This window comes from Nannobrachium achirus (assembly GCF_963921795.1).
Source record: "Nannobrachium achirus genome assembly, chromosome: 5".
Lineage (NCBI taxonomy): Eukaryota > Metazoa > Chordata > Actinopteri > Myctophiformes > Myctophidae > Nannobrachium > Nannobrachium achirus.
Window position 1 is genome coordinate 47730046 of NC_137814.1, and position 13973 is coordinate 47744018.

General features: G+C 45.3%; 1 protein-coding gene across 1 annotated transcript in view; it reads right to left on the minus strand.

Annotated features, from left to right (window-relative positions):
• LOC308285406 (ephrin type-B receptor 1-B-like) overlaps positions 1 to 13973 on the minus strand; it is a gene marked incomplete at its 3' end in the record, with an annotated part of 349613 nt that overhangs the window by 195547 nt on the left and 140093 nt on the right. The window contains exons 3-4 of the mRNA XM_080726148.1: positions 10229 to 10513; positions 9261 to 9657 (exon numbers count right to left, since the gene is read on the minus strand). Coding sequence (XP_080582274.1) covers positions 9261 to 9657; positions 10229 to 10513 — 682 coding nt within the window. The remainder of the gene's footprint in view (positions 1 to 9260; positions 9658 to 10228; positions 10514 to 13973) is intronic.

The following is a 13973-nucleotide window of genomic DNA, read 5'->3' on the forward strand; positions in this document are numbered from 1 at the left end:
CCCCCAGAATGCACCTGGATTAGCTACATGCTAGCACGTAGCCGTTGCTTCAAATCTAGCCCTGGGTTCTGGGGGCTTGGTTGGGACTCGTTAGGATTTTAACGATTCCGAGTCCTTAGCGATTCCCTCTTAACGATTCCGGTTCCTAACGGTTCTCTTAACGGTTCCAATATATATATATTTTCATATTTTCTGACACTGACGCTTCTGTATGTCCTATAGAAAAATAAAACATGAACGATTGAGACCATTTAACAGTAGTTGTTTACATAAGCCTAATGGGCGTTCAAAATAAATAATAATTTAGGTATAGTTGTTGTAATACAAATTTATATTGTAATATAATCACAGTTAAGGGTCAATTTGTTTCTTACCAATAGGGCTACTTTTGTGTAATTGAAAATGTAGATATATTCATGTGGTGTGTGGTGTGGTGTGGTACTAAAGCTGCAGTGGAAAAGGGGCTATTGTGAAGTCAAGTTTCTAAACGTCGCGCCCATCTGTATGTTTAAGGCTTTAAGCGTTGGTTAAAATAGCTGATCTACAAGCTCACGTTGTCTTGTGGATGCGACGCGTTGTGAGCTTGCAGATCAGCTATTTTCGGCATGCAACACAGCGAAGTAGTCAGGCTTTACTTGCGTTGCAACTTGCAAAGACGTAACAAGGAAGAAGAGAAGCACCCAGGCAGACGGCACAGAGGAGCGCCTCAGTCCGCTCACATATCAACTTTCGCAAGGTCTTCTGCAGCTGCGGGTGTTATTTGGAGCATAATGTGAAATGTGAATGAAAAGAAAGATGCGAGGACAGAAGACCGCAGACCGAACGAGCCTACGAGCGCCGCTCATGGACGTCAGAATGAACGCGCTTCCAGTGAGCTGAAGTACAGCCAAACTTTGGAAGACTTCTGTCTCTTCGGCACCATGCTGTTTGTTTATCACGCTGCTTGTTGGTGTGTTCAGTTGTCGTCGCTCTCACTCGCGCTGCTCAGTGACGCGGACATTCCCAGCATTCTTTCTGTAGAGGTGGCCTGACGTCACCACAGCTGCTTGCAATGGAATGCACATTAAATGCGCGCTGATGAGACCCGTTAAGAGAATCGGACCGGCAAAAATGATTGACCCCCGGTTCTGGACCCGCTATCATGGAACCGGGTCCTAAAAAGAACCGGTTTCGGGTCCCAACCCTAGTCACGGCACCAATGTAACGCCCAGGGATGGAACCCTGCTCTCCTGGATGGAAAGCCATCATCTTAGTGGCTCAGTGAGCTACGGCAGCTAAATATTTTTAAATGGGGTCCGCGGCCAACATAAATGTAGGGGTCCGCGGCATGAAAACGTTTTAGAACCCACAAGTCTGGTAGAAACCCACAGGTCTGTCCGCCCCGTGTCCATCCCACCATTTCTCACTGTCCTCTCCCCCCCTCCCTCATCATCGGTCCCCCCCCCCCACCCCCACCCCTGGGGCGAGGGGGCTTCTTCAGAGCAGCTGTGTGCTTTGCATAGGAATGGCCCATCAGACAAAAGCTACAAGCGCGGCAATAAGCTTTCAGCACGGTTAACCAATTACAAAAGAATAAAAACCATTGCAGAGGGCCCTCATAAACCCCGGGCAGGGAGCTTTATAGACTCCCAGGCAAGGCGTAAATCAGCTCCCAAGGAATTCAGGCTCTCCCGAGGGGGCGAGTGCACCGGTTTCCATACACGGCACACACACAAAAAATGAATGAAGGGCCCTCCGAAAGGTCTGATTTGCGCTTGGACGCAATTCATTTAACCCGTTTAGGCCAGGGGTTATTTTATACTTAAGCTATTGAAAAATAGATCTACAAGCTCACTATTTTTTTTTAAAGTCATGGAAATTTGTGCAACTAAATTTTTGCTTCTGGGGGTCCCTGGAACTACATATTTTGAGATGGAGGTCCGTGGCCAAATACATGTCATTTTGGGGGTCCTACACATGAAAAAGTTTGAGCACCACTGACATAGAAACATATGTTTTTCATAAAACCTTGGAAGGATTCAAAAGACACTTATAGAATCAGGTCAAAATATTCAAAGACTTGCAAAAATGTTCACGATTTTAAAAAAAATAGCAGATATACAAGCTATACAAGATATACAAGCTCACAGTGCGGCACCGAGTGCTGCGCTCTGTGAGCTTGTATATCTGCTATTTTTGAATAGCAATAGCATAAAGTGATGCGTGATAATGCGTACACGGTCTAAATGGATTAATTGTGTTAGTTGTGAGGCTATTTATGCAACAACAACAACAACAACAAAAAGAAAACATTCACTTCTGGAGAGCCTAAAAACTATGAACTCCTTAGTAACACTTCGAGGTCGCAAAACAAACGAGCTTGCCAGGGAGTTTTAATCACCTCATTATACCTGTGAGAATATCACAGAGGTGCATTAAAATGATCCATGTTGGTGCCCTCGTACCAGGTTTCAAAGAGAAACAGGGTTACGCAGTAGGGCATTAACGACTTGTGATTTTTGCAAGTCGACTCGACTCAGTAAAAAGTTTAGTTTCTCACTCAACTGTAAACAAACCAACATAACGTTTAAGTGTATAGAAAGGGTATCTTCACATTTCTAAAGTGACAATTTAAGGACTTTTTAATACCTATAAAATGACAAATTAAACTTTGGCCAAATTGTCAAATATATAGAGGCAGATGCGAGGCGTTCTGAGCATGTAGATCGGCTATTTTCACAATAGAAAGTATTATTATATATTTTTTTTCAACTTCAACTTTCGACTTTCTCTGGTGGGAGTCGACTTGTGTAATGAAGTCGACTTGTCGACTTTTTCGTTAATGCCCTATTACGCAGCAGACATTTAAACCAACATACATACAGTGAGTGATCAGTCACTCAGTTAGTTGATGGTGACCACAGCTATGGCCGCGACAGGGCTGAGAGCACCACCGCGAAACCCACTCCCTTCAAGTCACTTGTGGAACACACACTGTGCGAAGCACTCTCTCAAAACACATGGCCCAGCCAGCCACCCACACACTCACTCACCCACACACACTCATCTGCTATTTGGAGCATCTCTGCTCGATTGAACAGGCAATCAAATATTTAGCAGATTGCTTACATAGCCAAGAGGTATGTAGAGAGGTACAAAGGCAGAGACAGAGGCATACACAAATGTTTTTTTGTGGGGGCTGGGAAACCAGTAATGAGGGTGGCATGGCGGCATTATCTTTACGCAGTACAACAACTCTACATGGTCTCTCTGCCCACCTAACAGCAGCGGCGCGCACACACTCACGTGCGCGCGCACACCATGCTATCTGTCACTAATTAAAACATTTTAGTCTGCAGAGAATGCACTCAGCAACATGGAGGCTCGCTCTCTCACAATCACACACAAACACACAGACACACATACGCACACGCACACGCACACACACACACACACACACACACACACACACACACACACACACACACACACACACACACACACACACACTCTTACGCAGACAAAAACATGCCCAGCAGTTGCACTTCTAATCTGGCGGATAGATTTTCTTTTCGTTCAAACGAACAGAGTTAACGTTAACAAGGAAAATGTAAAACCCACATTGGCTACATTGGACAATATAACCGTTCAATGAAACCCGATTATTATTAGCACACATTAAGTCCGCCAGTGCGTTGCGTGGGGCTAACGCTCTCCGCATCTCCAGAGTCACACTCTCAGTGACGAGTGACTATTTGAGCATGTAATTGCATGCTCTCGTATTCTTTTTGTTCCTTTCACTTAATCTCTAATGGGCAATTACTTCAATTTTTCAATGCCGGGGGCACATTACTGTACCGAACCCAGCCCCCTGCTTATTGGCTGGCTGGGGCCCCGAGTGCTCCAGCTTTCTACGAGCACTTTAAGGTTAGATGTCTGCGTTTTAAATAATGGATTACGCGCGGCAGCGAAGGATATTGGGCGGAAAATAAAAGGTTGAGAAAGTAGTGCTCTCAGAGGAGGCCCTGAGGTGAGAGGCTTCTGGTTATGCTGCGACCACTTCATACTAGGGATGGGACGATATGAACATTTCATATCACCATTATTGTGACAAAAGAAAATCGTGACTTGCGATATTATCGTGATAATCAAAATCCATTATCCTGGGGCGGAACATTTGCCAAAAAATAGCAGATCTATAGGCTCACAACGCGTCGCGCCGCAACGCGTTGTGAGCTTGTAGATCGGCTATTCTTTGGCAAAGACATTTGATAGAGAGTGAAAAAGAGACTGTATCAAGTACGCATCTTACAAGTACCTTTTACCAATTATAGAGGGTTTAACTGATACCGGATATGCGGCTCTGCAAATAAAAGGTGAATTGATCCCAGTGCATGACAGAGGACGATACCACGATGAATTAAATCTCCACGATACGAATATCGCGAGTGTTTTTTATTACGATAAACGATAATATCACTTATCGTCCCATCCCTACTTCATACCTCCCTTGTTGTCTCTCTCTCTCTCTCTCTCTCTCTCTCTCTCTCTCTCTCTCCCTGAACATGTGTGCACAGCACTGAGAACATTACATTGCATGTTCTGAGAAACCCAGAACAAAAGAATTGCACTCTCGTGTAGCTCGTGGTCGTACACAACACGTAACAATAAGGAGACCTTGGATTGAGCCTTGTGTTACCGACGCCATCGGAACCGTTTACATGAAACCATTCCTTTCACAGGCCCCCCATTTTAGATTCCACCACCACAGTGACCTACCATTCCACCTCGATAGAGAGAGAGAGAGAGGGAGAGAGAGAGAGGGAGAGCGAGAGAGGGGGAGAGAGAAAGAGGGGGGAGAGGAATGGCATACGAGTTCAGCCCAGCAGGAAGTCGTCTTTCTGAGAGCACTTATGAAGGAAGACAGGGGGATTGTGGGAATTAGTGCAAATACACATCTCCTTTGCTCAAAGACTCTTTGTAGTGCAGAGAGGTGTGCGTGTACGTGTGCACGTGTGTGTGTGTGTGTGTGTGCGTGCGCCCACGCGGTTTCTGATTCCGAAGAGTTTTTTTTCGGCACAATTGTGTGCAGATCCAGGTTGTGTGCGCGGGTCTGTGTACTACATACTGTACATGCATGGTGTGTGTGTGTGCGTATGTACTGTATGAGTGCATGTCTTTGTGATGTATATTGTCACTGTCGGGCAGAAACCTCGTATCTCCAAATTTCAGATTTGTACGTTTTTTCCAAAAGTAAAGCCCTGCTTCATCATACATGGCCGTCGCACAGAAGTAGTGAAAACAGCCGATCTACAAGCACACAACGCCTTGCACCAAGTCATTTTTAAAGTGCTAAATGCAAAACGAACGGTTTTGGACATACAAGGTTTCCACCCGACAGCGACGATATGTTAAGCCGTATCTGCGAGTGTGTGATTTTGCACTGCGATGTTTACGTCTGCCCCCGGGGACCCCCCACCAACAGGGACCCCCCACCAACAGGCACCACATCCAAGCCTCCAACAAACAAATCGGAATGCCTAAAGGCTCCAATTACCGGGACGGCTGTTTTGTGTACGAACTTGAAGTAAATAAAGGTGGAGAAAAGGAAAACACCCAACGCAGGGGAGGAAGCATAGTGAAATCCTAAGGGTTAGACCCGTAAGCCTGATTTATACTCAGTTGCACGACGGTGCCATGATAGCTGATCTACAAGCCTACAACGCGCGGCAACGTGACACGCTGTGAGCTTGTGGAACGGCTATTTCGGTAGGGGGACACTGTCGTACGATGGAGTATAAATGAGCAATTACAGGTCCTCTTTTACGCTCGCGGATGTTAAAAGGCAGACATGAAAGACGCAGTACGCGGGCTATATGGTACAGCACACAAACAAGGCCCGTTCTGTCAAAACAGAAGCACCAACACCACGATCCACTTGTCTAAGATTGTGAACAAAGTGTCATTCTTCCCCAGCAGTGTGGCTTGGAGTGTTTGTTGTGACAGCCTTTGTTAGCAGCAAGCTAGGTATAGCAAAATGGCCTTTGTGATTGCTGCTAACAATGGAACGTTGCGGTTCCACATTTTGCACAGGGTGGCGAATAAAAAGAATAAGTAAAAACAAAAAAAGAGGAGGGGGGGGGGAGAGAGAGAGAGAGACTGTGCTTTTTTTTCCTCAAAAAAGCACAGTCCTCCTTAGTCCAAGTATAGCACAGGAGTGGATAAATTTCCAGTGTGTACTGCATGTGGAAAAGCTTTTTTTGTACAATGTATCTAAAATTGAAATGTTCGTTTTAGTTAGACCATCAAATGCAGTGTGTTGCGAAGTATACATTGTCACTGTCGGGCAGAATCCTCGTATCTCCAAGTTTCAAATTTGTACGTTTTTTCGCTAAACTAAGTCCTGCTTCATCATACAAGGCCGTCGCACAAAAGTAGTGAAAACAGCTGATCTACAAGCACACAACGCCATTGTTGACAATTTCGTCAACAAAATAAAAACTAGCTCACAACGCGTCGCAGCGCAGCTTGTAGATCGGCTATTTTCACCACGCAACCAAGTGGAAAATCAGTCATTACGATGCCGTCAAGGCCTGCCAAAATGCATTTTAGTCGACTAAATCAACTGTAGATTCAGTCGCCTAAAATCTTATGATATTTAGTCAACTAAAACTAGACTAAAAAAAAACTTTTCAGGTGACTAAATTATGACTACAACTAAATGACATTTTATTCAAAAGACTATGACTAAAACTAAATCAGGATTTGCTGTCAAAAACAACACTGGCGCCAGGAGTGAAAATAACAACTGTGTGCGCCTAACCTCGCCTACCAGGCTTTCTGGGGGAAAGCCTGGTGTTCGTTCACAACAGGCCATTTGGTTTCCGCCTAAAGCGCGGAAACCACAAGAAGAAGTGACGTCACTTTGTTTTGGTTCCCTCCGTTTGTTTCCCCAATCCCTATCAAAATGCTCCAGTAGCCTAGTGTAGTCTTTCCAGTCGCTACGAGTTGGACTAAAAGATGCATATACCAAACGCTTTTTTCAAAAGCATCAATGAGTTTATTAGGTAGGCCCTAAAAGTATGTCCTTGAGCGCAGGGGAATTATTTTGGGTTAAACCTGTTTCCGGTGGATAGTTCCGGCCAAATTGTAGTCTTCGAGTACTACAACATGACGTGTTGTGGTTTCCGCTCCAGACCGGTTACAAGCCCGAAAAGTGAAGTGATCCCAGACTAGCGTGAGTCTAGTGCCATTTAGCACCAGGTGTAAAGTAGGGTCCTTAATCCCCTGCACAGGAGACCTGGGTTTTGTATCCTGGGAAGGACATACATCTTTTGGACTGTACATATCACAGTGTGAGCTGGAATGGATAGCTGTGCACTGTTTGGCCCTGTGTTCCATATTGTTTAACACAGTAACAAAATGAAGGTCCATTCTTATTTTTTTAGTTTTGCATAAATATACCATTGCAGCGCCGCATTACCATTCCAGAATGATGTGAATCTGTGGCACCTTGAATGCAATCACGATAAGACTACAAGCATCACAACGATTAAAGTCATGTAAAAGGCAATGAATGAATTATGAATAATGTATAGAGACAGTGGATGATTTGGGGGGGGGAAATGCATTCCCATTTAAATTGGGTTACAACATGACATTTGAGCTGACTGAAGGCAACTTCTGCCTCGCCGCTTTGCTTCTGAAAGTCATCTTTCCTCAGCCAAGGACTGTGTGTGTGTGTGTGTGTGTGTGTGTGTGTGTGTGTGTGTGTGTGTGTGTGTGTGTGTGTGTGTGTGTGTGTGTGTGTGTGTGTGCGCGTGCGTGCGTGCGTGCGTGGGGTGCAGAGCGGTGCTAACAGAGTACAGTAGACACACACACACACACACACACACACACACACACACACACACACACACACACACACACACACACACACACACACACACACACACACACACACACACACGGTCTGTTTTGGAGATATGAGGCGCTCTCATATCTGTTTATTGATCAGGGCAGATGTGCGTCAGTCAATCTTATCTGGGCTCCACACACCCTCCTGCTAACCTCCGGAGGCAGACCCAGCCAATAGAGCACCGAGCCGGGAGGCTTTACCGTCAACGGACACCTTGAGCACATTTCCCCTCTCTCTGTGTGTGCGTGTGTGTGTGCGTGCGTGCGTGCGTGCGTGTGTGTGGCTGTGAGCATAGTGTAAAGGTGCATTGGAGGACAGTGGAGGGAAGAAAGAGATGTGCCGCTCACAATATAAGCCCAGATTAACCTACAGTACACTATGTGCATATGCATGCACATGTGCGACAGCATTGCAGAACCATTCAACCTCTCTCTCTCTCTCTCTCTCTCTCTCTCAGCACCGTATCCTCCACACACACACACACAGCTACACCAAGCAGACTTCAACCTCTGGCCATCCGTTAAGGCAGCCTTCCATAGTAAGGCTGGCTTTCTCTGCACGTTAGAAATCAATGCAATCCTCCTACTCGCTCGCTCAGGCAGGAGGCGGGATGTGATCAAGGGAGAGAATACAGCACGCCACTCATCCTCCCTTGATCCTTCCCAATGATGCTGCCAAATCTATGATGCGTGTCATGTCTGCTTACACGCCAAGGCGAAAAATAGATCTGAGCGGCGTCACCTGTCTAAGACAAAGTGATTTGATCTATCACGAGTCATCCATCACTCTGGGAAAGGATCGAACGAGGCAAAAACAAGCGTTCCCAAGAGGGGCCCCCTTAATGCGGTCGGCAGACACAACATCTCCCACTAGGTGACTAGGGCGTTAACGACTTGTGATTTTTGCAAGTCGACACGACTCAGTAAAAAGTTGAGTTGAAGTCGACTTTATCGTTTCATGACGTCATCACATCACACACGACCCCCCAATTATTTTGGGGGGTCCCCAGATGATTGACTTAATGTGAAACATTATTTTCTCACTCAACTGTAAACAAACCAACATAAAGTTTAAGTGTATAGAGGGTATCTGCGCATTTCTAAAGTGCCAATTTAAGGACTTTTTAATACCTCTAAAATGGCAAATTAAACATTGTCCAAATTGTCAAATATTAGAGGCAGACATTGTGAAAATCGCCGATCTACATGCTCACAAGAGCATGTAGATCGGCTATTTTCACAATAGAACGTTTTTTTGTTCGTTTTTTCAACTTCGACTTTCGACTTTTTCTGGTGGGAGTCGACTTGTGTTATGAAGTCGACTTTTCGTTAATGCCCCATCTCCCACCCCACTGGTTCGTTACCTCTGCACACGTTCCCGTTGTCGGGCTCGAACCCGGCCTTGCAAGTGCAGCTGCCGATGGGGACCATCCACTCTCCGTCTCCGTTGCAGTACAGCTTGATGGGGACGTCCACCTCCTCCGAGTTGGGGATGCAGATGCCCCGGGCGATGACCAGCGACGTGCTCTCCGCCCCCGTCATGGTCTCGGGGAAGATGGCGAAGTTCTGCACCACGCTGGGACACTTCTTGTAGAAGACGCGGACCGACAGCAGCGACATGCAGGCGCCGTAGTCCTGGAAGGCCAGGTAGAAGCCGTTCTTGGACAGCGGCCCGAAGCTGCGCACCTCCGTGTTGACCTTCATCAGGCGCCCGCCGAAGTCCACCTGCGAGAAGCTCTCGTCGGCGGCGATGGTGTCCACCTTGAGGTAGGGGTGGGGGCGATATGGAAAAATACAATATCAGAATATTTTCCCAAGCTGTGATCACGATACACGATCTTATCACGATTCTTTTTCATGTTGGTTTTTATGGTTATTTTTCAAGTTACTTAACGGTATAACCACCTACAGTACAAGGTAACAAAAACTAAAAGAAAAAGGAGTAACAGACCATTTAGACCAGTGGTCCTCAATGTGCGGTCCAGGGACTCTGTGGGTTCCTTTTGGGAGGTCTAAATTGATCCTTACAAGTATGTAACTCTGACAGTGTACAAATGAAACCAAATGAACCCGTAAGGGACCATTTGGTTTCATTTGTACACTGTCAGAGTTAAGGGGAGACCTTGACATTTCAAAGTTTGACAACTACTGATTTAGACAAAAATGCAGGTTTAAATGAATTCTGCAATGAATGTCTGCATTAATTCAACAGGATTTTTTATAAGGCTCCCTCGATTGTATCACAATACATACGATGTCTCTGCAAAGGCATATCGTGGAGACATTGTTATCGTCTCAGCGATATTCATCGCCATATCGCCCACCCCTTTACCTTGAGGTAGGGCGCCTCCATCCAGAACGCCGTGCCCTTGGTGGCGATGACAGCGTCGCTCTCGTAGTAGTAGAGGTTGAAGGTCTCCTTGCAGGAGCCGGGCACGTTGGGGATGGAGCTGCAGTCGCGCACGGTGAAGCGCATCTCCACGTAGATGCGCTGGGCGCCGCGGCGGTCGATGAAGGTGGTGAGGAGCCAGTTGTTCTGGCTGGACTCGAAGACGTTGCACACCTGGTAAGTCCGGATGGTGTTGAGGTTCTCGTCGTAGCCGCTCACCTCCTCCCACTGCAGGGGAGACGGGGGGGGGGGGGGGGGGGTAGAGAGAGAGAGAGAGAGACAGAGAGACAGAGAGAGAGAGAGAGATGATGGGGTTAGGTTAATATTATAAGAGTTGTTCCGATATCAATACCAGTATCGGAAAGGCTGCCGATGCTGCCTAAAATGCTGGTATCAGTGCAAAAATCTAACCAAGTTTGAATTGAGCGATGGTGCGTGACGTGTGTGTGTGTGTGCGTGGCAGTGTGTGTGTAGCAGTTCATTTCAGCAGCGGTATGGCAGCTCATGCTACGGACATACATAGATACAGATAGATAGTAACATAGTAACTTACATGATTATGTTATAAGATGTGATATGGACGGGAGGGACTGTTGATGTCAGTGTAATGTAATTTTTTGTGTAATTGTCATATAATCCCATATGGGATGGGCCAAAATGATGGCATGACACGTAAATAAATATTTCATTCTTCATTCATTCATTCATACAGACAAAGTCACTCAGAGGAGGCGGTGTGACCACCGCTCAAAAAAGGATGAGACCAAGGCACTCTTGTGGAAAAAGGTTGAATCGGTATCAGCGAGTATGCCAGTCTATGCCATTCAGATACCACGCCATTTATCACACAATGATATGACATTTACAGTCGTCAATTATTTTATATTTTAAATGCTTCAGTTGATGTTGCTATTATTATTTTACTAAATTGTATCTGTACTTGATCAATAATGGGTAATTTATTTATTCCTAGATCAGTGGTTCTCAAACGTTTGAATTTCATGGAGCCACATAAATAAGAGTTACAGAGTACAGACCTGTAAGGGTCCCTGGACCCCACTTTGAGAGCTACAGTCCAAGATTATTTTTAAATTGGTTAACAAAGTTATGGGTATTTGGAAGGAAAGAAATGGTATCGGTACATCTCACAACAACAACAACTAGAAAGGTGCGCCCCGTAGAGCACAAACCTCTGCCAGGAGGCATGCCCTGGCCTACAGTATTAGCAATGTATTAGCAGCAATGCGGTGATAATTCTACTTCGTCTTTAACCACGCCACTTCAACCACGCACATGAAACTGTGATTTTTAAAACAGCTTCTATTTATATCTGCTGGATATTGTCCTACCTGCACAAGAAGCATTTCTGCCTTCTGCATTGCAATTCATCCATTGCTATTTTTAACCGTGGACAATACATGTATTCAACATTGTACATTAGATTTGACTGTGCCTTCCTGTTATTTGAGTTGTTCTTTGTTCCTTTCTTATCTATTATGTCTTTATGTCTTATGTCTTATGTCTAACTCTTTCTTGAAACTGCAAATGTTGAAAGCTTGCACACAAAAACATATTTCACACCTGTCACCGTCTGATGTGACAATAAAGTTCATTCTGATCTGATTCTGATTCTTAAAATAGTGTGGCATTTGAATGCCTTATTGTACATTGTCACTACTGTCTTCCTCCCCGTCTCTCTCTCATGCACATTGTCTACCTCTCTCTATCTTTCACTCACGTCTCTCTCTCATGCACATTGTCTACCTCTCTCTATCTTTCACTCACGTTTCTGTCATTCAATTTCCTCTGTAATCAACACATCAAAGTGTGAGTCCTTAGTGAGAGGAAATAGAATGATATCTGTTATGTCATTGACGTCAAGACTACACAAGTCAACAAATATACCAGTAAGACACCTAAGGGCGAAAAACGACCTCGCCCTAAAGGGCGAGGACGCGAAGAGGGCAAATTCATTATTAATATATATCGAACCGGTTACCCATATATGGAGATCTATTGTATGATACCATGTACTGTATATGGAGATATGGGCATATTGGTTGGGTTCTACAAAAAAGCTAAGAATATAGGCAAAAATCTGAGATATCCGTGTGCAATAGTTGGAGTCTGTAGAACCAACCGTGTGCTATGAGACCCCAGACATGCTTACTCGTTATGTGAAAGTCCTATGACGTCTATGACATCTGACATCATACATGCAATCCCTTGGCTTTATGCCCATATATGGAGATCTTTGACTGTAGAAATGCCATTATATCTGGTTCTAGGTTTCCACAGCACCCATAGTCCACGCTGCTTAGGGGACAGTAGGTGAGGCTACAGTAAAAACAACCAGTAGAAATCCTTTTTCTTGTCTTGCCATTCCACCACGATGACGATCATTCCCACACAGACACACGGAAACGCGCACGGACACATGCACGCTCGTGATCGACCCTCGAAAATAGGTAAAAACACTGTTTGAAACACAAAATCATCTATTGTATATGGTGTGTTTTTACTATAAAGTATGCTGCTGTTGGCCAGCATACCGATGCCTCCGTGAGTCAACTCATTTGCTGCCGTGGCCGAGGAGCCCGAAAAAATCCCGTTGTACCGCCCTGCCATGCCCGAGGAACCCGAGAATTTTTGAAAAAATAAAAATAAAAAAAAATAAAAATATTCTTTTTTTCAAAAAAAGATTTTTGACCCCAAAAAATGTAGTAGGCATGATAGCAATCGCGAAATTGCATGTTTAACACCCATAGCAACCCCATCTTTCAAACATGGCAGCCATCTTTGTTTACATTTTAGGAAAACATAATGGCTGCTATCTCATGAATGCCTGAACGGATTTCCATTCGGATGTTTTTGTTTGAAAGCTGTGAGCAATGTGGACACACGTGGTGCATTATCTAGGCATGGGTGTGCATGATCCGTGCATGAATTACATGGAAGTCTATGGAGACTGGAGGCATATGAGAGTACGAAGGTATTGTTAAATGGCAGCAAATGAGTTAAGCATCATGTCACTTCACTTCATGGACTGAGGGGAATTAATCAGTATGTCGGACCGTGAGGCTCAGCCATCAGCCAAAACACACTGACAACACTTCCATTCTCTGACTGCCGAAACACTTCCTGAAGTGCCTCAACAAACAGCCAAAACAACACTTTGCTGCCCTGTACGACAACAAACGAGCTCAAGAGCTGGAGAGTGTGCCGCGGCCCTGCTCACTGTTACAGACACAAACCTAGTAATTACCTCGCACAAAATCCGCCATCTACCATCTCACCAGAGCGAGGCTGCTGGCTGGGCAGCGGCTTGCCAACATTATGAAAGGTGGCGTGTAACAAATTCTAAATTATACACTATTGAATTACAATTAGGTGGACGGGGAGGGGGCGGCCGAGTGCTGGTATGGTCCGATGGAGACACATTTGAGCACATCCCCATTTAAATTGAACTGCTCTTGGTCTTACTAGGAAGCCTGACCCAGAAAGACAAGGTAGCTGAGCATCAGTAGCTCCCTGGGGCATTAACTCCAACCCCCAAAGCTATACAGCCACTGCCAGTCTGGATGAAAATGTGCCATTAATTTTGCATTAGGCAATAGGCTGGCAGTCATTAAGAGTCAGGGAGAGAGAAAGAGAGAGAGAGAGAAACCACAGAGTGTGAATGAGAGAA